The sequence below is a fragment of the Castor canadensis genome, chromosome 15 (genome assembly GCF_047511655.1).
Source record: "Castor canadensis chromosome 15, mCasCan1.hap1v2, whole genome shotgun sequence".
Lineage (NCBI taxonomy): Eukaryota > Metazoa > Chordata > Mammalia > Rodentia > Castoridae > Castor > Castor canadensis.
This window is the reverse complement of record NC_133400.1, coordinates 37,849,549-37,874,947: the sequence shown is the minus strand read 5'-3', so window position 1 is coordinate 37,874,947 and position 25,399 is coordinate 37,849,549. Positions and strand designations below refer to the sequence as shown.

The 25,399-nt window shown below is 40.6% G+C and overlaps 1 protein-coding gene, 1 long non-coding RNA gene and 1 other non-coding gene across 9 annotated transcripts in view; 2 read left to right on the top strand and 1 right to left on the bottom strand.

Annotated features, from left to right (window-relative positions):
- Vps35 (VPS35 retromer complex component) overlaps positions 1–25,399 on the top strand; it is a 123,706-nt gene that overhangs the window by 61,937 nt on the left and 36,370 nt on the right. For 6 of the 7 annotated variants that reach the window (XM_074056066.1, XM_074056065.1, XM_074056063.1 and 3 more), the window contains 6 exons: positions 188–297; positions 1,615–1,756; positions 8,011–8,081; positions 11,125–11,253; positions 12,717–12,869; positions 13,973–14,105. In XM_074056066.1, coding sequence (XP_073912167.1) covers positions 188–297; positions 1,615–1,756; positions 8,011–8,081; positions 11,125–11,253; positions 12,717–12,869; positions 13,973–14,105 — 738 coding nt within the window. Of the gene's footprint in view, positions 1–187; positions 298–1,614; positions 1,757–8,010; positions 8,082–11,124; positions 11,254–12,716; positions 12,870–13,972; positions 14,106–15,482; positions 16,213–25,399 lie in introns of those variants that run through there. The other variant, XM_074056070.1, reaches the window with a different exon arrangement.
- LOC141417434 (uncharacterized) lies at positions 16,579–21,979 on the top strand. The gene is made up of 2 exons (XR_012442001.1): positions 16,579–17,505; positions 18,327–21,979. It is a non-coding gene; the product is annotated as an uncharacterized lncRNA (long non-coding RNA).
- LOC141417765 (small nucleolar RNA SNORA26) lies at positions 20,393–20,511 on the bottom strand. The gene has a single exon (XR_012442397.1). It is a non-coding gene; the product is annotated as a small nucleolar RNA SNORA26 (small nucleolar RNA).

Sequence of the window (25,399 nt, the reverse complement as noted above, 5' to 3'; positions counted from 1 at the left end):
GTCAAACTAAATTACCATTGAAAGAGCACGTTTTGGGTGGTGAACCACAGAGACCTGGTTTGACCTAGGTTCATTGAAGAAGGATGGCAGGGGGCAGGGTGTCTTTGTCTGTCTGTCTTGGAGGGTGCTGCTGGCTTCTCTTCCTGACCAGTTTGGTTGGAAACTGCTCTCTCTGCTGCTTCCATAGGAGGATGTGAAGAATGAGATCAACATCATGAATCAGCTCAGCCATGTGAACCTGATCCAGCTCTATGATGCCTTTGAGAGCAAGAACAGCTTCTCTCTCATCATGGAGTAGTGAGTGTCTCAGAGGTGGGGCAACAGTTCTCAGGCTGGAGATCAAGGCTGGAACTTTATTCTAGGCAAAGTTCTGTCCCTGTTCTTCCCTCACTGGGACACCTAGGGTCATGCCATCACTTCTTCTCTGGGTTGGCTGCTTGAACCCAGTTTGGAGCATGGAGGACAAAGCCTCTTTTGAACCCAAACGAGTGACTAGAGAGTCTGATTTGACTGCAGATGTACATTGTTTTGGCCTAAACAATTTTAGTGATTTTTGAATGAGTTGTTAACAGTTGGAAATTGGATTAAACAAGCTCAGAAAGGCAAATACCACATGTTTTTGCTCATATGTGAAATATAGATCTTTAAAAAAAAATGACATGATTATAAAAAGGGAGGACTATTTGTGGAGGGACCAGATGAAGGGGAAGGGGGAAAGGAGAGGGTAATGGGGTGGATATGATCAGAGTACATTACATATGCATAAAAATAGCATAATAAAACCCACTAAAATGTTAAAAAAAAAAAGAGGGAGAGGAAGGGGCGTTAAGAAAGGCTTATATGGATGAGGTGAATTTGATCAAAGTACATTATAAACAAGCTATAAATATCAAGATGAAACCTCTTTGTACAATTCATTTATGCTAACAAATAATCTTTAAAAACTGTTGGAAATTGGGAAATTTAGATGATAGAAATTAGAAAATTGATATATCTGGCTTTTCTTGAGACTTGAAGGACATGGTGATCTGGACCTGCATTTCTGGCTGGAAACTGTGTTCTGGAGCGCACGGGGTCTGTCTGTAAGGACACAACAACCCATCCCTATTTGCCACAACTTATCACTCCCAATACCCCTTGGCAATGAGCCATGGCTCAGCCATTTATGTTTGGGCTTGTGTTGCCATTTTCCTTCTGGCAGGGTTGAGGAGAGCAAAACAACTGTCCTGGCATGTCTATACCAAAAGTGAAAAAATAAGAACTGTGTGCTTTCAGAAAGCTTTTGTCTCAGTTATAGTCTGATTTGCCTATTTAGACTTCTAATCATCTGGGAACTAGTCCCCCTAAACTGATGAGTTTGCAACCCTGATTTAGATTATCTGGAGTTTAGACTGTCAAACTCTGAAAATCATCCCATATTTTTTGGTAGGAATAAGCCAGAGTAAAAGTCCCGTTAAAACCCTAGATGGCAGCAGCGGCAGCATTGTGACCCATGAGGTGTAATCAGCCTTGGACTGACCTTGGACTGTCCCCTTGGTTGCTGGGGAAAACAGTGAGCAAGTGCTGTGAGAGCTCTGCTCAGTCTGATGCCTGCCTCTCCCTTTCCTTTGACAGTGTGGATGGGGGTGAGCTCTTCGACCGCATCACAGATGAGAAATGCCATCTGACTGAACTGGATGTGGTCTTGTTCACCAGGCAGATTTGCACGGGTGTACTTTACCTCCACCAGCACTACATCCTGCACCTGGACCTCAAGGTGAGTTCTGCTCCAGAACTTGGCAGGTGGTTCCTGAGCTTCTCGCACTCATCATTGAGAGCTCTGTCAACATGGTTTCCTTTCCTGGCTCTGCCATTGCCTGGCATTCTGCGCAGGCCAGTCCTGCCTCCACTCAGAGCCTTCATTCTTCCATTTGTAACTTGTGGCTAATTGCACTTGTTTACGTGTTATTTAAAGATTAAATGACACAGTGACCTTTCTTTAAAAAAAATTTAAGATTAGTCTTTTAAAAGTTCAAAAGGGAACATATGTTTGTGGCAACAAATACAGTAATATAAAAGTCTATAAAATACACAGTGGAAATTCTTCCTATCTGGTTTTCACCCAAAGAGGTCTCTGGGACGGCCTTGCACTGTAGATGAACATACACAAAGAGGATCATATGATGGGCCTTGTTTTTAAGCTTGCTTCTTTTAGTTAACATTACATTGTAGATCTCTCTCGTTACTCATTCATTTTTTTTTCTCTTGCAAAGCCGGGGATCAAGCCCAGGACCTTGCAAGTGCTTTACCACTGAGCTGCATCCTCAGCCCTCCCCATTCTTTTTAAGGGCCGTATGATATTCCATTGAATGAACAGATTACATATTCTTTTGTCTCCTAGAAGTATCCTAAGAGAAAAAAGTTTCTGGCTGGTAATAAACATTTGAAACATGGTGGTCATTTCTGTGTTTTTTTTCACTTCATTGAGCCAACAGGAATGTGTTTTCTGCAACATAGAAGGGAATGAATTTCAGTGGCTCCCTTCAGAGTACAGGAAGTGGGATGGCTTCACCTGTTAGATGCATGTTGTTCCTTCTGACCATCTCTCCTGATTGGCATCAGACTGTCAGGAAGATACTCAGAAAAATAGCTGGCAGGGTGGGGAATTGGTCTCAGAATTCTGTCTATCAGAACTAATTCCAAGGCGTCTGTAGAGTAGGAAATTAGGGAAAGCTCAGGAATTTTCTCTGTGGGTAGGACTAGTGTTAGGGCTAGTGTTGGGTCAAAGACCAGCTTTTCGGGAATTCCTGCACAAAGAAGCCACCTCTGCTGAGGTCCATTTCCCAGCCAAGCAGAGCTTGTGTTTTTCAGCTCCTGTCTGGTTGTGAGACCTTGGGAATGTTCCTTGAGTTCATCAGTTGCAAAGTGAGGAAGAGAAGTTCCTATCCCAGGAGTGCTGTGAGGAAGAGCTCCAGAGCCACTCTGTCCACCACAGTAGCCAGGAGCCACGTGTGGTGATTAAGCACTTGCAATGTGGCCAGTGTGACTGATGAACTAGATTTTACTAATTTCATTAAATTTAAAATCTGACACTTGATTCGGCTATTGAAAAACTTTTAGTATGTTTTGGACCAGCTTGGATTTGATTTTCAACTGTAAATTTTATGAAACCTAAATATAGATCAAATAGCATTGATGAAAACTTTAGGCCCATATTAAGATGTGCTGTAAGAGTGAAAAACTGGGTTCCAAAGACTTATGAAAAAAGAGGGCTGACAGAGTGGCTCAAGGGGTAGAGCATCTGCCTAGCAAGCACAAGGCCCTGAGTTCAAACCTCAGTACCACCAAAAAGAATGGAAAATGTCTCATCAATATTTTTATTTTGATAACCTATTAAAGTAATATTTTGAATATATTGATTTAAATAACATGTACTATTAAAATTAAATTTTAGAAAATAAAATTTGATCTGAATTAAATTGAAAATGCAGCATGCAAAAACATATGGCATATGTCTAAGCTGGGAAAGAAGCTTATAGCTATAATCATCTATATTAAAAAAAGAAGAAACTGGGCATGGTGATGCATACATGTAATCCCAGTTTCTTGGAAGGTGGAGGCAGGAGAATCATAAGTTCAAGGCCACTTCAGACAAAGTTAGCTAGACCTTATCTCAAAAACAACATATGAAACAAAAGAGCCAGGGGAGTGTGTCAAGTAGTACAGTGCTTGCCTAGCATGTGTGAGACCTGGGTTCAATCCCCAGTACCTAAATAAATAAGACTAAAGATTTCAAATCAATAATCTACCCTTCCACCTTAAGAAGCTAGAAAAAGAAGAGAAGTTAAACTCATAGCAAGAAGAATGAGGGAAATAATAAAAATTAGAGCATATATAGATAAAATAAAATAGAAAAGCAATACCGAAAATCAGTGAACCCAAAAGTGGGTTCTTTGAAAGATCAATAAATTGGCAAATACTTAGCTATATGACTAAGAAAAAAAGAGAGAAGATTTGAGTGAATGAAATCAGGAACACAAGAGAGAACATTATTGGCCTTACAAAAATAAAAAAGGAGCCAGATGCTAGTGGCTCATGCCTGTAATCCTAGCTACTCAGGAGATAGAAATCAGGAGGATAACGGTTCAAAGTCAACCTGGACAAATAGTTCATGAGACCCTTTCTCGAAAACACCCATCACACAAAAGGGCTCAAGGTATAGGCTCTGAGTTCAAAGCCCAATACCACAAAAAAAAGGAATATAAGGAAGTATTATGAAAATTCTATGCCAACAAATCAAATAACCTAGGTGAAATGGACAAATTCCTAGGAAGATACAAACTACTGAAACTGACTCAAGAAGAAACAGAAAATCTAAATAGACCTATAACAAATAAAAGGATTGAATGATTAATCAAAAACTACCCACAAAAAAAAGACTAGACCCATAGACTTCACTGGTAAATCCTACTAGATGTTTCACAAACTCTTATTTTCAAAAAAAGTGGAAGAGGTGGAAATCTTTTATTCATTTTATGAGACCAGTGTTATGCTGACACCAAAACCAAAGAAATAAAAAAAAACTGCATGAAATAGATACAAAAATTCTCAGTAAAATATTAGCAAACAATGCAGCAACAAATAAAAGATTATACACATGACAAAGTAGAATTTACTTCAAGAATGCAAGGTTGCTTTAATATATAAATATCAATTAGTGTAGTATGACATATTGTAAGATATATTTGCTTTTGCAGTGCTGGGATCAAACCCAGGGCCTGTGCATGCTACCCCTGAGCTACATCCCCAGCTCAGTCAGTTGATTTTTGATAATGGGGGAAAATAGTGTTTTCAACAAATGGTGCTGGGACACCATGTTAGATATCCACCTACCAAAAAAAATGCAGTTGGAGCCTACCCTCATACTATATGCACAAATTAACTCAAAATACATCGTAGATCTAAATGTAAGAGCTAATACTATAAAAATATTAGAAAAAAAACAGGAATAAGTCTTTCTGAACTTGGATTAGGCAGTGGTTTCTTAAATATGACATAAACAAGAAAAGCATATGCAAAAACTAAAAATAGATAAATTACACTTTACTAAAATGAAAAATCATTGTGCTTCAATGGATACCATCAAAAAAGTGAAATGACAGCTCATAGAAGACTAGAAACATTTCCAAATCATGTATCAAAATAAGGGACTTGTATCTAGCATATATAAAGAATTCTTCCAACTCAGTAACAGAAAGACAAATAAGCCATTTCAAAATAGTCAGATGGGCTTGGAGTGTAGCTCAGTGGTAGAGCACTTTCCTACCATGTGTGAGGTCCTGAGTTCAATCCCCAGCACTGCAAAAACATGGTAAAAGGATTTGAATAGACATTTATCCAGTGAAGATGTACAATGGGCAATAAGCAAATGGAAAAGTCAACGCTGTAGTCATTAGTCACTTGGTAATAATTTAAAAAATGAGATACTATCTCATGCCCAGTAGGCTGACTAAAATATAAAAAAACAGTAAGAATTGTTGACAAGGATGTGGAAAAACTGGTACTCTCATATATTACCAGTAGGGTTGTAAAATTGTGCACCACTTTAAAAACCAGCGTGACAAGGGCTGGAAGTACGGCTCAAGTGGTAGAGTGCCTGCCTATGAGGCCCTGATTTCAAGTCCCTGTCCTATAAGCAAAACAAAACAAACAACAATAACAACAACAAAAACAAGTATAACAGTTTCTAAAACCAGGATTACTATATGAATCCACAATTTCATTCCTAGGTATATAACTAAGAGAAATGAAACAAAATAATGCAAGACTTATACACAAATGTACTTAGCATTATTCATAATATCTAAAAAGTGAAAACAACCTGGATGTTCATTAATTGATGAATGAATAAACAAAATATTGCATATCCATGTGGTGGAATAGTATTTAGCCACAAAAAGGAATAAAGTACTAATAGATTATTACAACATGAATGAATCTTGAAAACATGCCAAATAAAAGAAGCCATGCACAAAAAAGCTACATATTTTAAGATTCCATTATGTGAAATGTCCAGATCAAGGAAATCTCTAGGAGAAAAAAAAATACATTAGTGGTTTCTAGGAGTTGGGGAACAAGGGGAGAATAGACATTGACTAATGATTTTTTGCAAGTGATAAAAATGTTCTAAAATTAAATAGTGGTGATCATTATGCAATTCTCTAAATATAATTTTTAAAGCACTGAATTTTATACTTTAAAATGTTGGCTTTTATAATATAATCATTACTGTTTACACTTTAATAATGTTATAAATTTTTCATGTTTCTTTTTACTTTTTAATGTGCCTACTAGAAAGTTAAGGGGTTTTGTTTTATTTTTTGAGACAGGGTCTCACTATATAGTCCAGATGGCCTCAAACTTGTGATTCTCCTGCCTCTGCCTCCCAAGTGCTAGAATTACAGATGTGCACCACCACACCTAGATGAGAAAGCTTTAAATCATGTATGTGGTTCACATTATATTTCTGTTGGGACAGTGTTATTCTGGATCTTATAAAGAAGACAGATTTTTATGTACTTTCCATACCTATCTGAGGAATTGCACAACCCCTCTGTAACATAAATAACAATCAAACATTCTGTTGGGAAAGTTAGCACCTGACATTTTCTTTGGAAGCTCTAAAGTATGCCATGAGGATTTGATCATCACACCCTCCAGGAAGATGGGTGGAAAGTGGTTACCATTCCCATTTTAAAGATGGAGACACTGAGGTTCAGGAATAGAAAGAGCTTCATCTAGGGCTTCAGTACCAGGTGACCGAGCCCTAGGCCGCAGGCACTGGACCTTAGGTCTCCAAGTTATTTCTATGTAAGCCCTCCAGCTTCACTCAGCTCCGAGTTCCCCCCACCACCTCAGGCTTATCATACACAAGCACCAGCATGGTTACAGACTCCCTCTGGCCTCAGAGCTGATTTGAAGACCTAGAAAGGAGAAGCACATCACAGTCGCTGTCCTCACCCCCATGAGTCACAGCTGCCACTACAAAATGGCAGGTTGATATTCATCAGCTATATTCTTTGTGTGTGTGTGTGTGTGTGTGTGTGTGTGTGTGTGTGTGTGTGTGATATGGGATTTGAACTCAGGGCCTCATGCTTGCTAGGCAGGCACTCTACCACTTGAGCCACTCCACCAGCCCTTTTTTTGTGACGGGCATTTTTGAGATAGGGTCTTGCGAACTATTTGCCCAGCCTGGCTTTGAACTGCCAGCCTCCTGATTTCTGCCTTCTGAGTCGCTAGGATTACAGACATAAGCCACTGGCTCACTTTTTTCAAGACAGCATCTCATGAACTATTTGCCTGGGCTAGCTTTAAACCAAGATCCTCCTGCTCTCTGCCTCCTGAGTAGCTAGGATTACAGGCATGAGCCACCAGCACCTGGTTCAGCTGTACTCTTCACTAGACCAGTGAGTGATACTTTGATCTCACCTCTGAGATTGTGATGTCATGGATCAGGGTTGGGGCCTGGACATTGGAACTTTAAAACTTCCCTAATGATCCAATGCGCAGCCAGGGTTGGGAACTACTGCCCCAAGCCACAGGCAGTGGGTGAAATCTAAGTTACAGAAGGGTTCTGGTGTCAGTAGGTTTAAATTTGATGTAGTTGTCGACATTTAAAAGCATGGAATTTTCACATTATAAAACCTGGATTTCTGGCTTCTTTTGAGGATCAAGAAACTCTGACAATTATGCCAGCATTTCTGCATGGGGAGCAGCTCCTGGAGCTGAGCAGTGGCCACCCTTTGACATACGGCAGAAGTCGCCTAGTTCCCCATACTCCACACCAATCCTTACCATCTCATCAGCCCACTTCATTTATTTTCATTGCCTATCCAACTCCTGTAGGGCTGCCCTGAGACATACATTCTCCTGGAGGCTGGGAAACTCGAGGCTCCATAGCCCAGTAAGTGTGGGAGAGTCAGGCCTCCTTAGCTTTCATTAGGGCTAAGCAGACTTCTCTTTCTTTTCCAGCCAGAGAACATTCTGTGTGTCAGTCAGACAGGACACCAAATTAAGATCATTGACTTTGGGCTGGCCAGAAGGTAAGAGCATTTTATTCTGATTCATTGACAAAAGCCCTTGAGATTCTTTGTAGCTCTCTTAGGTAGGTTACCTGCCCACAGTCCAGCCAGTTCTTCCATTTTGGGATGGATGCATGAAGCCTTGCCTTGTGGATAAATAAACCTTGTTACTACAGCAATGGTGGCTTTGTACTATGGGCTCCATTTCTTCCTAAATGTCTGTGGAATTAACAGTCCTTCAAACCACCTGAGCAGAGAGAGTGCCAGTCAAAGGGACCCAGAATGGAGTGCTAGGCAGCCCAAGTCTACCCATTTCTTGGGCCTCCTGGGGTCAGGCTCTTTTGGGCTATATAGTACATCCATTCCCACTCTTGTCCTCTGGGAAGTGAACAGGTTAAACATGAAAACATGTATGTGACAGTGCTGGGTGGTGCCATGGGTGAGTGGTCTGGAGTTACTCAGGACTGGGTTAGATCTTGGTTCAGTGGTGACATGACATTACCTACTGGCATGGGGCAGGTATGAGGATTAAATGAGAATCTCCGTGAAGGGCATCTTAATAACTGTTTCCCACAAAGAAGCTGTCTATGTTGTCTCTATGAGCCTTAAAATGTCTTCCACTCCATCCACAAGTCAAGAAAGCAGAGCCTCGTCCCTGTGGAAGCAGAACTTAGCTCCTGGTTTCCTGCATGTGCTCCCAGGCACCATCAAGAACCACAATGGTGGTCTCCTGAGGTCACTCCTCCACTGGCTAAAGTGGCAAATGTTACCCAATTAGCAGGAGTACTCTTGACCTAACAGTAGAAGGAAGTTCATATCATCCCACCTGCACCTTCTGTTACACAGGGCCCTCTATTTCTCCCTAATTCAAACACTTAAAATCACAGTCAATCTGTAACGTAAAAAACCCTGCTTCATGTTTTCTCAAATAATGTCTTCTAAAATAGGGATTATCCCTCCCACTAGCACATCTTCTGTATTAGAGCAGTATTTCTCAATGTAGTTACTGCTACCTGCCCCCAGTGGGCCCTAGTCCCTTGGTCTCCCTATTCCATGAAATTTAATGCCACAGATGTCTTATGTGGCTATGTATTGCCCTTTGGAAAGCTACAAACCATTGTATTAGCTAAGTTATTTTTTATTCCCTCCAGAACCAATTTTAACTCTCTGTGGGAGGATTTTTCTTCATTGAGAATACATACATCACTCTCTAATGTCAGATAACTGGTTGCCACATGAATACTTGCAGTGGAACACTATGAATTGAGCAAGGGGCAACTGGGACAGGAAAGGCTTCTCTAAACAGCAGAAGGGACAGATGGACAAGATTCATTATCTCTAGACAATGTTATACTGGCAAACACTTAACCACCAGCTTGGGAGAGATGGGGAGAGGATATAGGTTGGTTGTAATATTTGCCAAATTTTGCTAATTTCAAGCTACTGACATAATATCACTGAACATGGTGGACTCAGGTATACCTGTGAGAGCCAGCATGACATGGGCTGGAAGGGAGGCAGGGGAGAGAGTGTGGTCTGTGGACTGAGAACAGGATGTACACCATGTACAAGCAGGCTAGGCTGAGGGAAGAGGCAGGAAGTAGAGGACACTCCTGAATATTATCTAATATAACAAGTTTGAATGTTATCTAATAGTCCATTGAGGCTGACCTGTGGAGAGGTGAAAAGGACTGGAAGTCAACTGACCAAAATTTAGGTACCCAGAAGCAGATTGTGTGTGGCCAATCCATCCAAAACTACCAGTCAGATTCCTTAACCTGGTCCATGGCATTGATGGCAATAGTTTTGCCAGCAGGACCAGAGGCAAAGGGCGAATTCAAGACAATAAACACAGAGAAACACCTGCAGAGAAGCCACCTTAGTAAAACTGCTGGACACTAGTGGTGCAGATACCTGAAGCTTGTGATACCCAGAAAGCTGCACTGAATAGGGCCAGGCCAATGGTCGCCATTTCTGTCTGTGAATTGGACAAAAACCACCAAAAACATTCCAGTCATCTGGGAAATGGGTCATTCAGCCAAACAATCACTTGAAAATTTCACTTTTGCCAAATTGGTTTATGCCAAACCATCCTGTTTCCTGAGACATATGTCCTTCTAAGAGGAAGTCTCTGTGGGGGAAGCACACGAGTTGAGAAAGCATGTTCTATAATGAAATGAAAAGTGGGGAAAATGCTACTCTCCCCCTAATATAGACTATAGAAAATTAAGTTGCAATTCTATATGGGACATCTGAAGGTGCTGAGATTTACGGTGGGAATACGGACCCTGGTAGAGTGGAAGGTATGTTCAAGTCTTCAGAGGCCATGACATTCAGAGGGATTCAGAAGAATTAGGATTACCCTCAGTAGCTACACTTGGCTATTGTGAATAATGCTGTTATGAACATGGGTATACAAATGTCTCCCAGAGACACTCTTTTCAGTTCTTTAGACATTTACCTAGAAGTGGAATTGCTAGATTATATGGTAATTCTTTTTTTTTAACTTTCAAAGTAACCAATTTCCTATTTTCCATAGGCTCCATCATTTTACATTCCCATCAATAGCATACAAGGTTTCCAATTTCTCTATATCCTAGTCAACACTTATTTTTTCTGTTTATTTTTTAGTACAGTGGCCATCTTGATGGGTGTGCAGTGATATCACATTGTTGTTTTGATTTGCGTTTCCCTAGTGATCACTGGTGATGAACACTTTTTCCTCTTTTGCTGGTTCTGTCATCCCTCTAGCTACACTGTGCACACCAACATAGCAGTCCTTCTGCTCCATTTGATTATACTCATTCTCATGGCTGCAAATATGCCAAATAATATCTACTGCCATTCTCTTCTCTTCAGATCTTAAATGTGTGGAGAAGTGTTGTGGTTTTCTGATCTACCACTCACTTAGAAAAGTCTGAAGTCTGAGTTATGATTATTCCCCAGTAAACCACCTGCCTGACAGGAAGGGCTGGGGAGTGTCTTCTCCTACCAGGAATTAGTCTGGCATCCACATCTTCTCCCAGCCTCACTCCCATGGTCCTCTGTACTCCCTCCTCCCCAGGTACAAGCCTCGGGAAAAGCTGAAGGTGAACTTTGGTACACCTGAGTTCCTGGCCCCAGAAGTCGTCAACTATGAATTTGTCTCATTCCCCACAGACATGTGGAGTGTGGGAGTCATCACCTACATGCTGTGAGTACTTAGGGGCTGGCTCTGAGGAAAACTGGGGCTCTCTGTCTTGCTTTGGTGCCCTTAGAAGCTACAAAAATTTGAGCACATTTCTAAGAACATCAGAACAGGAACAGGACAGTGAGATGAGGAAGGAAAGTTGTCAGCTAAGGATGTCTCTGAGCTAGTTACCATATTTACAAATTGATCCTAAACTTAATCACTTAAAAAAGTAAAGATGAAAAAAAAGAGTTGAGATATACAGATGTCATTCTCCAGAGTAAAGCGCTGAATACCATTGTGGTAGTAAAGGCTTTCTTAGGGTTCAGCAGCTATATCTAAGTCATGGGCTGAGCCACTGAGGGTTTTGCTACTCAGATATTAAATACAAAATAATAACTGAAAATAACCAAAGGTATTAGTGACCCTAAAGGAGGTCCACCAGTGGGCAACTAAAGTTTATTTCTGCAGGGGAAATCTGAAATGCACTGAGAAATACCTTCTCAGCCTTATTTTGTCTGAGGGGCAAAAGATCTTGGTTATTGATTCTGGGCTAATCCCGTGTGTGTGTGTGTGTGTGTGTGTGTGTGTGTGAATCAATTTCCTGATACTTCTGGATGAGTAAAGCAAGATTTAGTTGGAGAGAAAGTCATTCAGCAAAGACTTTCTCTTTGGATACAAGTGGGATAGGAGTGTACCAAAGGGCTAAGGCAAGAGAATGGGCAGGCCTGTCACTTCTGACCCTGGGCTCCCTGTTTTGTTCCTCACAGATTGTGGACTTCCCTTGACTGTTTCCTTAGAGGCTAACATCATGTTTTGCTGCTTGTCTTATTGCTATTGTGTAATGACTACCTTGTGCACTGCACTTTGTGTCTATTGCTCTAGGCTGGGGAAGCTTAGCTCTCAGGGCCAACCAATCCAGTTGTTCTGCCTTTCTGCCCTCATTCTAGCAGAGTTTCCTTTGGCCCAATGGAGGATAGTGTGTAATTGAGCCTGGTTGTCTCAGAAACAACCAGGGAAGCTATTTTTAAATTAAATCAATATATACTTGATAACTGTACATATCAGGTTGGACCCCAATTTACTCTGTACAACAGACTTTAGGAAGAGTGTGGTGAGTGTGATAGGGGACATTCTATCATTTTATATGAACACCCTTTATTTTATTTTATATTATTTTATGTCTTGGTGGCAGTACTGGGGCTTCCACTCAGGACTTCACAGTTGCTAGGCAGGTACTCCATCACTTGAGCCCCACCCCAGCCCCAAACATCCTTCATGACCCTAAAATTTTAATCCTTCTTCCTCCTTCCCTTAATGAACATTCTGGGCTAAACCCTTTGGAGAAGCAATGGGGCTGCTTTTCTTTTGGGTCATCTTGGTTCTGGTTAGGTCTGACTGAGTCTTTTTAGTTTCTTCTCTATTCAGTTGAAGCATGTTCGCAAATATGGCTTCCACATACTGATGGTCCTTTCTTTCCTTTGTAGGCTCAGTGGTTTGTCCCCATTTCTTGGGGAAACAGATGCAGAGACCATGAATTTCATCGTGAACTGTACCTGGGATTTTGATGCTGACACCTTTGAAGGACTGTCAGAGGAGGCCAAGGACTTTGTTTCCCAGTTGCTGGTCAAAGAGAAGAGGTACATTAATTGCTGTCACTCATAGGCCATTCTAATGGGACCCTAATCTAGCTGCTGGGCTGAACTGCTGGAACTAAAAGTCCTTTCTTCTCCCAGGATTTCTTATTCTGTTACTTGTTTGGAACAATAAAGAGAACAGAGAAAAGAACAAAGGAAATCAATTAAAAAACAACTAGTAACATAAACTCTTTTCAGAGTTTTAGAAAGGAACATATTTGCAAATGGGTTCTATTTCCAAGTTATTTATAATATTTTAATTTTGAAAAAAGTTGAAATGTGCAGATGTCATCCCCTAGAATAAAGGTTTCTTGGTAATTAAGCCAATACCTCATTTCTTGTGATGAAGGCCTACTTTAGACTTCAGCCACTATATCTAAGTCATGGGTTGAGTCCTTGAGGTGCTTAATACCCAGATATAAAGTAACAATTGAAAATAACCAGTAGTATCAATAACTCAGGAGAAAGGTCCAAGAGTCTGGGCTCTGAGACAACTTGTTATTCTCTGATCTTCCAGATTTTGATTGTGAAAAGTTTCTGAGAGTGGAAAAAAAAAATTCTAATTCAGATGAACTAGTGCTCTGGAAGAAGAAGGGAACATCTTTCAAGTATTATGTTCTTTTTTTTTTTTTTTTGCAGTGCTGGGTCTTGAACTCAGGGCCTATACTTTGAGTCACTCCACCAGCCCTTTTTTTGTGCAGGGTTTTTCAAGATAGGGTCTCACGAACTATTTTCCTGGGCTGGCTTCAAATCACAATCCTCCTGATCTCTGCCTCCTAAATTGCTAGGATTACAGGTGTGAGCCACCAACTCCTGGCTTCTTTTATTTGTTAAGAGCAACCCAGGCCCAGGTGGCCTTCATACTGCTGATAAAAGTGTCCCAGCCCTCTCTAGGATGTTATGATGAATCATTGCCTCTATAGAGGTCAGGGAACATTTTGCTGATGGCTTACTGCATTTTTAAGGAGAAAATTTTAGAAAACAAGTTCTTCTTTTGGTACATGGCATGAATCTGCCTGAATGATTAATCTGTTCCACTGACTCAGGCTTCCCAAGGGCAGCTAGAAAAGGCAAGCCCAGCTAAAAGCTGCTCTTTGATTCTACAGCTGCAGAATGAGTGCCACACAGTGCTTGAAACATGAGTGGTTGAATAATTTGCCTGCCAAAGCCTCAAAATCCAAAGTTCGTCTCAAATCCCAACTGTTGCTGCAGAAATATATGGCCCAGAGAAAATGGAAGGTATTTTGTTTTTCTTTCTGTAAAAGCAGCATTTGTTTTCTGTCCTTTGAAAGAATCGTAGGTAAGTTTTTACTTATACTTTGATTCTAAATACAAAAATTATTTAGGGGAAAATGCCTCTTTCAAGTCAAAAGCTTAGTTAGCTTGACTGCAAGATGCCACAGACCAGAAATAACTGGCACAAAAGTGATGTTTATTTCCTGGTTACATGGACACTTGAGGTAACAGAATGAAGTTGAGCTTATGTGGGACTGTGAAGGCCCTGACCCAACTGCTTATAGCTTGGGGCCTGATTCTTCCACATTTCAGAAATTAGGGATGGGAAAGCCTTATTAAGCTTTAAAATTTTGTTTACAACAAGATTTTGGTACTAGCCAGGTGTGGTGGCTCATACCTGTAATCCCAGCTACTGGGGAGGCAGAGATCAAGAGGATCATGGTCTGAGGCCAGCCTGGACAAAAAGTTAGTGAGATTCCATCTCAACCAACAAGCTGAGTATAGTGGTGTGCACCAGGAACAAATAGGAGGGTTGAGGTCTGGGCCAGTCCAGGCATAAAAGTGAAACTCTATTCAAAAAATAAAGCAAAAAGAGGTTTGGGGGTATGGTTCAAATGACAGAGCACCTGCTAGCAAGTGCACGGCCCTGAGTTCAAACCCCAGTACCATAAAACAACAAACAATAATAACAACATAAAACTCACCTTTTTGGTACATGATCATGCTACCTATCTTAAATAGCAGCTGCCATCCAGGGAAGTGCCTTTCCAACATTGGTGTTGACTTGAATCCTCACTAAAAACCAAAACCCAACAGGACTGTGGACATGGCTCAGTGGTAGTACACATTGCAAAGGTCCTAGGAAAGTCCTGGGATCAGTCTCCAGGACTACTTACCCCACACCCCCAGCAAGAACCCCAAACCAAAGAACAAAACCCTTCTCCTCAGGAGCCAGTAGTACACAAGTACACATCCACGTGTACAGACACATCGGAAGCAAAACTTCAAGTCTACTCTAACAGGGTGTGGTATAGTCTATTTTCTGTTCTATGCCATTTGACTTCATTAAAAAAAAACAGCTATTAACAGTCTACACATTTGATTTCATGACTCACTAGAGGATTGTAAATCAGAATTTGAAAAACCCTGTTGTAAGCTGTTTCATTTTTCATGTGAAAGGGCAAGATAATTTATCTCACCTGGGGTTTATTCCAAACATGCCCCAAAAGGTCATGTGACTATTTTACTGTAATTATTCTAGAAAGTTGTTTCTCCCTTTAAAAGATAAGTTTTAAACAAACACAAGTGTCTAGACTCTTCTTAACACAATTGGTCTAAAAAATGCTTTCTCTCTTATTTTTCCCTTCTCCTTACCTCAAGAAACATTTCTATGTGGTGACTGCTGCCAACAGGTTAAGGAAATTTCCAACTTGTCCTTAGTATTCAACTCTGCTGCTCCAGTGGGCTCAGGAATTACTGAGGCCAGTGATGATGAAGAGATGACTCATGATTTTAAATAACCTGGCATTTTACTCTTGATTCCTTTTATTTTGTTAAAAAAACAAAAAGGTTATGTTTGTTGCCTTTCTTGTGGATATAAAGTGGCTATAAAGCAACCTTTGTAGGAACTCTTTCTGCCTTGTAGGATCACTAAGTTTGAAATCTGTTTACATTTGAGTATCTCTACTTTTGGTAATAAGTATAGACATGGTCAAGGTAGTTAGGAAAGGTCCTACTTTGCATGTCAAATGTAATTTCTAAACTTACTGTGATTAAAGAGCTCAGTAAACTATGGTACAAGGGCATGCTATTTAGTGTTATTTCTTCCACTGTAAAGAATTCCTAGAATTTTGATTTTCTTAGGAGTGAGCAAATCTTTTAACTATATAGATTTAGGACAATGATCCTCAAACTTGTTTTAATTTGTGTTCCCTTTTAAGAGTCAACATCAGCCAGACATAGTAGTACACACCTATAAATCCCAGCATTCGGGAGGCTAAGGCAGGAGGGTTATGAGTTTGAGGCCAGCCAAAAAATCATTATCAACGTGTATTCTTTAGTATTGTTTGAAATTTCAAAATATATAAGCAGTCATGGCTAAACATGATAATTGTAAATATTTCATAAGTCTGTTTCACTGTCGCTATCTCTCCTAATCCTGTCTTATTCTGACCCCCTTTCTTAGTCATGAATTTCTGGTCTTGTAAGTCTGGAAACTGACATGCAATATACAGAAGACAGGAGTGTAGTCATGGCCGGCTTTCAGAGTGGAGCACGGAAGCTACTGCATTACAGCAGTCTCGTCCTCCACTTACTGAATGACATTGTTCTCATAGAGTGAGCATTCGGCATGGGTGTAAACTTCTATTTGTGTATACTTAAACACTTTACCACCTTAGAAAGTGAATAAAAGGAATACTTTATTATTCAAAGGTAAACACTTTTTTTTTTCCATAGGTGCATACAAGGCTTGGGTCATTTCTCCCCCCTGCCCCCACCCCCTCCCTTACCACCCACTCTGCCCCCTCCCTCTCTCCCCGACCTCCTCAATACCCAGCAGAAACTATTTTGCCCTTATTTCTAATTTTGTTGTAGAGAGAGTATAAGCAATAAAAGGAAGGAACAAGGGTTTTTGCTGGTTGAGATAAGGATAGCTATACAGGGAGTTGACTCACATTAATCTCCTGTGCGTGTGTGTTACCTTCTAGTTAATTCTTTTTGATCTCACCTTTTCTCTAGTTCCTGGTCCCCTTTTCCTATTGGCCTCAGTTGCTTTTATAAGGTATCTGCTTTAGTTTCTCTGCGTTAAGGGCAACAAATGCTAACTAATTTCTTAGGTGTCTTACCTTTCCTCACCCCTCCCTTGTGTGCTAAAGCTTTTATCATGTGCTCAAAGTCCAATCCCATTGTTGTGTTTGCCCTTGATCTAATGTCCACATATGAGGGAGAACATATGATTTTTGGTCTTTTGGGCCAGGCTAACCTCACTCAGAATGATGTTCTCCAATTCCATCCATTTACCAGCAAATGATAACATTTCATTCTTCTTCATGGCTACATAAAATTCCATTGTTAAACACTCCTTTTAATTTCCTCACTTCTCCCTGACTTTTGTCCCATTCCCAATCTTCCTTAAGTTGGCAGTTTAGTGCTGAAGTGACTTTTAGTTTTTCATTAGACACACAGCCTTTCAGGATTTTTCCCCAAATGGACTTTCTTTTCTGACAGAGAGTCTAGGCGTGGAGGGGGAGGAGGGAGGTGGAAGGTCATCCTGCTGAAATTTTCCTCTGGGCACTAACTAGCCCTTGAAGGAGAGCTAAGATTGTCAGGCCACCACTCTAACCTGCTCCCCTCAGAGAGACAGCTGCTGGACACCACCTTCCAGAGATGCAACAGTGATTTGGTAAAATGGCTCATTTTAAACTGTCAGTTATCTTTCTGAAAAAGGTTTTTTGGGGCATCCACCAGAAGGAGCAAGAGAGGATACTTTGTAATTATATCTAGTATAGTAGTTCACACCCTCTTTGGGACTTAAAATTAAGTTTTTAATGAGCAGATATATTTTGTGGTTTCTATATAGGACAAGGAAGATTTAGACAAAATTCTGTATCGAATTTTAATTAATTTTTCCCCTTACGCTATTATTCTTTACCTGGAAAATGTTTCTCTCAAAATCCTTTTGAAAGGTGTGTAGGCCAGGCTTACACAAGTGAGAAGTAAAGTTTTGGGCCCCCAATCTGAAATTCAAAGGAGTTTTTTTTTTTTTTTTCATTTTTCTTTTATTATTCATATGTGCATACAAGGCTTGGTTCATTTCTCCCCCCTGCCCCCACCCCCTCCCTTACCACCCACTCCGCCCCCTCTCTCTCCCCCCAACCCCCTCAATATCAAAGGAGCTTTTATGAAGCTATTTTGCTGGTGTGTACTTAGTTCCAAAGTTTTTAAATTACAGCTGGGTGTGGTGGCACATGCCACTACCAGAGGTAATAGATCATGGTTTGAGACCAGCCTGGGCAAAGTTAACATGAGACCTAATCTGAAAAGCAAATTAAAAACAAAAGGACTGGAGGCTCAAGTGGTACAGCACTTGCCTAGCCAAGTACCTGAAAAAAGAGAAAAACAAAAGCAAAACAAACCACATTTTTTTAAAGGATTGCAACAGCGTTTGTAATTTCTTTTCCTTTTTCTGTTTTTGTTTTATTTGTTTTTGTTTTTTTGAGACAGGATCTGGCTTTAAAGCTCGGGCTGGCCTCAAACTCACTGTGTATCCCAGGCTGGCCTTAAATTTGGGATCCTCCTGTCTGGGCCTCCAGAGTACTACAAGTACAGGTATGCACCACCATGTTGGGCTTGTATCAATTACTTGGAATGAGAATTTTCCACTTGAGGAACAGACATTAGAAACCACTAGGAAGAGAAACTCTAAAAGGCAGTCAGGCTCACTTTATTTACTTATCAGGTCGATGAAGTTTGATAAAAGTGTGGGCAAAATGGCATTTCCTATTTTTTTGATGAGCAGGTATCCAAATAAACATCATGCCCACACTTTCATCTAGCAATTCTTTTCTTAGAAGTGCAGTCCTCACTACTTGAACAAACATACAGAGATTTATGCAAAATGTTTAGAGTAGCACTATTGCTAATGACCCAGTGGAAACAACCAGCACATGCCTGTCAGTTTTAATTTAGTTAAATGACTTTCATCATAAACACAAGGAAAACCTATAGCTTTTACAGATAGATCTAGATTGAGGGGGCAAGATGGCAGAGTAGATGCTTCCTCCATGATTCCATGAGTGAGAGAAGCCAGGGTAACAAAAGAAGATGATATTCCAAAGAGAGAAAGAGGAAAGGCAGTGAAAATCACAAAAGAGAAAAGAGGACAGCTGAAAAACATTGAGAAACAGAAGGCTATGCAGAAAAAAGTAGGAAATAGCCACAGCTCCAGCCCTGGATACCTGGGGAGAAAGGGAAGCTGAATCACAACCACAACTTAAGTGAGGCAGCCCTGGTAATAACAGACTGGCAGTCTTAGTCACAGAGTAAGTCCACAGTTCTCACAAGCCTTAAATCCAGTGTGGGGATCTGGTGACTCCTCCTGCATGGCAACACAGCAATGGAGAAGAAAGCCATTTAGTTACTCCTCGTACCTTGGAGAGCTATAGCCAGGAGCCATCTTGAGAGGGGGCTTGTTGTTTGAGACTGAGTTACTCTGGGAACCTGACAACAAGGACAACTGCACCTCAAGGAGACTGGGGAACCCCCTGCCACATTGCTTAAGTGGAAGGAGGTCACAAGAAGTGGTCATGGTGGCAGGGAGGATCTGATGTGCACTCACTGAGAAGTTTAAGCAGCATAGAGTCAGGGAGTGAAGAGCGCCATGGTTGGTGGGCCACCTGTCTGTGGCAAGGAGGAGCCCCATCACCTGCGGATCACTGCAGAAACAGAGCTCTGACCCTGTCGCTGGTGGATGGCTGGCCTCTGGAGCCACCTCCTGGCTGTGTGTGCTTTGACATCTGGAAGGACTGAGAGCACTGAGCCCAGCTCCTGCGGATCATACAATCTTCTCAGCCTCCTAGCTCCTGCAGGGTGGTGGTTAACTGCTGGGCAAGGTCTGAAAGAACTGAGAAGGGCAGGCAGAGTGCCAGCTTTCCCCACCCTTCCCTTTCAGTGCAGAAGTCAGCGCTGTTTGCTTCCCCCATTCTCTGAAGTAAATGCAGCTCTGGAGCTAACAACTGACCCTTGACTCTTCTGGCCCTCCACCTACATGCAGCACTGCATCAGCCTGAACAGTAGGAGCTGCAAGAGATTCTAGCTAATTTAGTCTGAGTAGTACTGAGAATTAGGGCTGGTATATTAAGCAAAACCCAAAAAACTCAGGTCATGAAATTAAAAGAGGAACTATTGGGGAGGTGGAAGTGGGAGGGAGGAGGGGAGATAAGAAAGAGTAATAGGGGCAGTAAACAAGATCAAAGAACATTATGCATGTGCCCTTGGTTCAATTTAATATGTGCCCCCAATGAGAAAAAGATAGACCTAAATATATTGAAAGCCATCTTTTCATTAAAAAATAGAACATATGTGCTGAGCACTGGTGGCTCACACCTGTAAACCTAGCTACTTGGGGGGCTGAGGTCGGAAGGATTGGGGTTCAAGGGCAGCCAGACAAATAGTTCAAGAGACCCCCATCTCCAAAATAAGCAGAGCAAAATGGACTGGAGTTGTGGCTTAAGCGGTGAGAACTCCTGCTTTGCAAGTTCAAAGCCCGGAGTTCAAACCCCAGTCCCACCCCCTCCCCCCCCAAAAAAAATCCAGGGAAGTTTTATAAGCTCTTCTCTGGGTTTTATGGAGATTTCCTTTTCCCTTCTGTGTTAGCCTCTCAAGAAGTCATTCCATTTTTGAGGAGACATGCCTATATGCACATTAACAAATTCCAGGATATGCAAGAAAAGATAAGAAAACAGTAGGATGAGAAAAGTGGGTGCTACTTTTTACTTCATAACATCCTGAACCACTTGAATTTTCCCTTTTTTTTATTTGAAGAAATATGTATTGCTTTTATAATGAAAACTTAGCAGACCAATGTCAAGTGAGGACCTTGTTTTGATCCTGGTTCAAGCAATAGTAAAAAGAATTTAGACAATCAGGGATTTATAATTATAACTTTCACACTGGTAATAAAACTGAGCTTCAAAAAAAGTTTTCACAATAAAAACAGTACTGAAACAGATGGACTCACTGACTACAAGTGCGAGTGTGCTGGAAAATTGTAGAAAGGACTCCTGCCCTCCAAGGGCATTTTGGACAAGGCTGATTTAAGGCAATTCCTCCACTCACCACGTAACTTAAGAAATGACCAAGTACCCACTACATTCCAAATAATCGAAATAATTATCTGCTTTTAAGGCAAAAAGAAAAATGTCACAAATAATACCTTTTATATTTAGTCTAACACCTTAAACATAAACAAGGATCAGAAATTTCAGATTTGTCAGAATCTCATTGTAGATCATTTCAAAGTAAATGTGCCTGAGTAAATTTAAATGGAAGAAAGATCTAAATGTAAGTGTTAAAACTATGAAACTCTTTAAAAAATGGGAAAAGTTATGATACTGGATTTGGCAATGGTTCCTTTGCTATGGGAACAAAAGCAAAAACAACAAAAGAAACAGGATCAAAAATAAAGCTGCATGTTAGGCAGTCAACAGAGTGAAAAGGCAATCTAAGGAATAGAGGAAATATTTCCCAATCAAATATATGGTAAGGGTTGATACCTAGAATATACAAAGAACTGCAAGAACTTGAATAGACTTCTACAAAGAAAATATACACCTACCAGTTAGCACACAAGATGTTCAGCGTCACTAATCATTAGAGAAATACAAATAAACTACAATTAGATAACACCTCATACCCATTAGGATGGCTATCAAAACAGCCCAAACCTAAAACTAAACCAAACAAAATAACAAGCATTGGTGAGGATGTAGAGAAATTGGAAGCTGTGAACTATTGGTGGAAATGTAATATTATGTGACCAATGTGGACAGTGGCATGGCTCCTCAAACATGTTTAAATTATCCGCTGACAGAGTGGCTGAAGTTGTAGAGCACCTGCCTAGCAACTTTGAGACCTGAGTTCAACCCCCCAGTACCACCAAAATTTTTTTTTAAAAATTGCAGTTCAGTACTCCTTCTGGGTATCTACACAAAAATTACTGAAAACGGTCTCCAAGAGATATTTATACACCTATATTCACAGCAGCATTACTCACACCAGCGAAGAAGCAACCCAAGTATCCCTTCTACAGATGCATTAAAAAAAAAAAAAGTGGTCTTGTATATACAATGGAATATTATTCAACCTTGAAAAGGAAGGAGATTCTAACACATGCTAGATAAACTTTTTGTTGCCCTTAACGCAGAGAAACTAAAGCAGATACCTTAAAGCAACTGAGGCCAATAGGAAAAGGGGAACAGGTACCAGAGAAAAGGTTAGATCAAAAAGAATTAACCTAGAAGGTAACACCCACGCACAGGAAATCAATGTGAGTCAATGCCCTGTATAGCTATCCTTATCTCAACCAACAAAACCCCTTGTTCCTTCCTATTATTGCTTATACTCTCTCTACAACAAAATTAGAGATAAGGGCAAAATAGTTTCTGCTGGGTATTGGCGGGGGGAGCGGGAGGGGGCGGAGTGGGTGGTAAGGGAGGGGGTGGGGGCAGGGGGGAGAAATGAACCAAGCCTTGTATGCACATATGAATAATAAAAGAAAAATGAAAAAAAAAAGTGGTCTTGTATATACAATGGAATATTATTCAACCTTGAAAAGGAAGGAGATTCTAACACATGCTAGATGAACTTTGAGGACACAAAAACCATATTGTATAATTCTACTTACAAAAAATGCCATGTCAAATTTGGAGAAAGAAGTTGGTTGCCAGGGACCCTGGGGCAGGAGGACTGGGGTTTTATTTAATGGGTAAGTTAGTTTTGCAAGATAAAGGAATTCTGATTGGTTGGAAAGCAATGTAACTGCACAGTGCTGAAGTGTATACTAAAAGGTTTAAGATAATTAATTTTGTTACATATATTTTGCAATTGAAAAAGTGAGCAGGGCACCAGGTAGTTCATGCCTGTAATCCTAGTTGCACAAGAGGAAGAGATCAGGAAGATTGTGGTTCAAGGCCAGACAGTCAAATAGTTCATGAGACCCTATCTCGAAAATACCCAACACAAAAAGGAATGGTGGAGTGGCTCAAATGGTAGCAGCATGAGGCCTTGAACTCAAAGCTTAGTACTGTGAAAAAAGTTAATGTGCTTGATTACATGGTGACAAATACATTGCTTTTGACTTTAAACTAGAAATCTAAGTCTTGGAACCAGGTAAAAAATTATACTCCTTCTTAAAATAAATAAGGAATTCCGGGTACCATTAACTCATGCCTGTAATCCTAGTTACTTGATTTTCTTTTTTTTTTTTTGGCGGTACTGGGGCTTGAGAACTCAGGGCTTCATGCCTGCTAGCCGGCACTCTACCATTAAGCCACTCTACCATCCCTAACCCTAGCTACTTGGGAGGCTGAGATTGGGAAGATCATGCTTCAAGGCCAGCCCAGGCAAATAGTTTGAAAGACCCCCATCTTCAAAATGGACGGGAGGAGTGGCTCAAGTGGTACAGTGCCTGCTTTGCAAGTGCGAATCCCTGGGTTCTAGCCCCAGTCCCACCAAAAAAAAAAAAAAAGAGAGAGAGAAAGAGAACAAGAGGAATACTCACTTAATTTCTTATATTCTTTCATTTGTTTGCAATGCTAAAGATTGAACACAAGGCTTTGCATATGCTAGTCAGGTACACTATCACAGAGCTTTAATCCCCAGCCCTCATGTATCCATTTCAGATCAAAATGGTAACAAAAGCTACTATTTGGACTGGGGGTGTGGCTCAAGTGGTAGAGTACCTGCCTGGCAAGCATAAGACCCAAGTTTGAACTAAAGCTACTATTTAGTGAATGCTTCCTAAATGCCATGCACTTTACAAGTATTACATCTAATCCTCACAAGACACCTATTTCTTTTTTTATTATTTGTTTATTCACATGTGCATACATTTCTCCCCCCTACCCACCTGCCCCCTCCCTCTCCCCAACACTGCCCCTCACTTCCAGGCAGAATCTGTTCTGCCCTTAGCTCTAATTTTGTTGAAGAGAAAACATAAGCAATAATAAGAAAGATAAAGGGTTTTTGCTAGTTGAGATAAGGATAGCTGTACAGAGAGATTCCTAGCAATGCTTCCATGTACAAATGTGTTACATCCTAAGTTGATTCATCTCTAACTGACCTTTTCACTAGTTCCTGATCCCTTTCTCATATTGACCTCTGTCATTTTAAGGTTTCTGTATTAGTTCCTCTGCAGTGGGGACACCAAATACTTTCATGTTTTGGGTTTTCTTCCTATCCCCATACCTCCCGTGTGTGCTTGCCCCTTATCATGTGACCCAAGTCCAACCACATTGCTGTATTTGCCCTAGATGTAAAGTTAGCATACGAAGGAGAACATACGATTTTTGGTCTTCTGAGCCTGGTTAACCTCACTCAGAATGATGTTCTCCAGTTCTATCCATTTATTTGCGAATGATAAGATTTCATTCTTCTTCATGGCTGAGTAAAATTCCATTGTGTAAAATACCACATGTTCTTAATCCATTCGTCAGTAGTGGGGCATCTTGGCTGTTTCCATAACTTGGCTATTGTGAGTAGTGCTGCAATAAACATGAGTGTGCAGGTGCCTCTGGAGAAACCTGTGTCACATTCCTTTGGGTATATCCCTAGAAGTGGGATTGCAAGACAGCTATTTCCATTTTCATAAACAAGCAAACCAAAGCCCATTAACGTCTTGAGCTTTTCTTAGGGGAGAAGTGGCAGAGTTTAAATCCAAATGTGTGGTTCTGAAGCTATGTTCATTCCTCAATACCATAGGGCATGTCAGATATTACGCCTATGTTGGGATCATTGGATTATGGTATTTCTTTAGCTTTAGTCTCCTAAACTAAAATAAAAGGGTGGAAGGGGGAAGAAATCACTTTAAGTCACACCAGGTCTATGCAGCAGGCATTGCTTTACTTGTAGCATAAAAGAGGCAACCACTATTATTATTGATGCCACTCTGAATAGATTTCAAAAATTGGATGCAATTAGTTAATCATAGAAATATTGAATTATGTCAGATTTCTGTCACTGTAACAAATACCTGAAAAAAATCAACTTAAAGGAGGATTGTTTTGAGTTATGGTTTCAATTCATGCTTACTTGGCTCCATTGTTTCTGGGCTTTGGTAAAGTAGAACATCATAGTGGTGAATGGTAAGGCATGGTGGCCAGACAATGGTGGAAGGGGAGGAAGAGACTGGGACAAGATATAGTCACTAAGGGCATGCATCTAAGGCATGCCTCTCTTCAACCAGGTCCTGCTTCCTACCTTTCCATTACTTCTCAATAGCCCATCAAATTATGAACCCATCAATGCATTAGTTCATTAATGTCAGAGTCCTCATGATCCATTCACCTCCCAAAAGTCTCACCTCGACACGTGCACCTTTGGGGGGCATTTCAGATTCAAACTATAACAATCATGTATTCTTGATTTTAGTTAAAGTCATGTCTGGTATGATGCTCCTTGCAACTTAACTTCCATAAAGGTCCTCTTCCATAGTGTTCAAATATGCAATATTATTAAGGTTACATTTTTCAGTGTGTGGATATCAAAGAAAATAAGCCTTGGTATATTGCTTGTTTTGA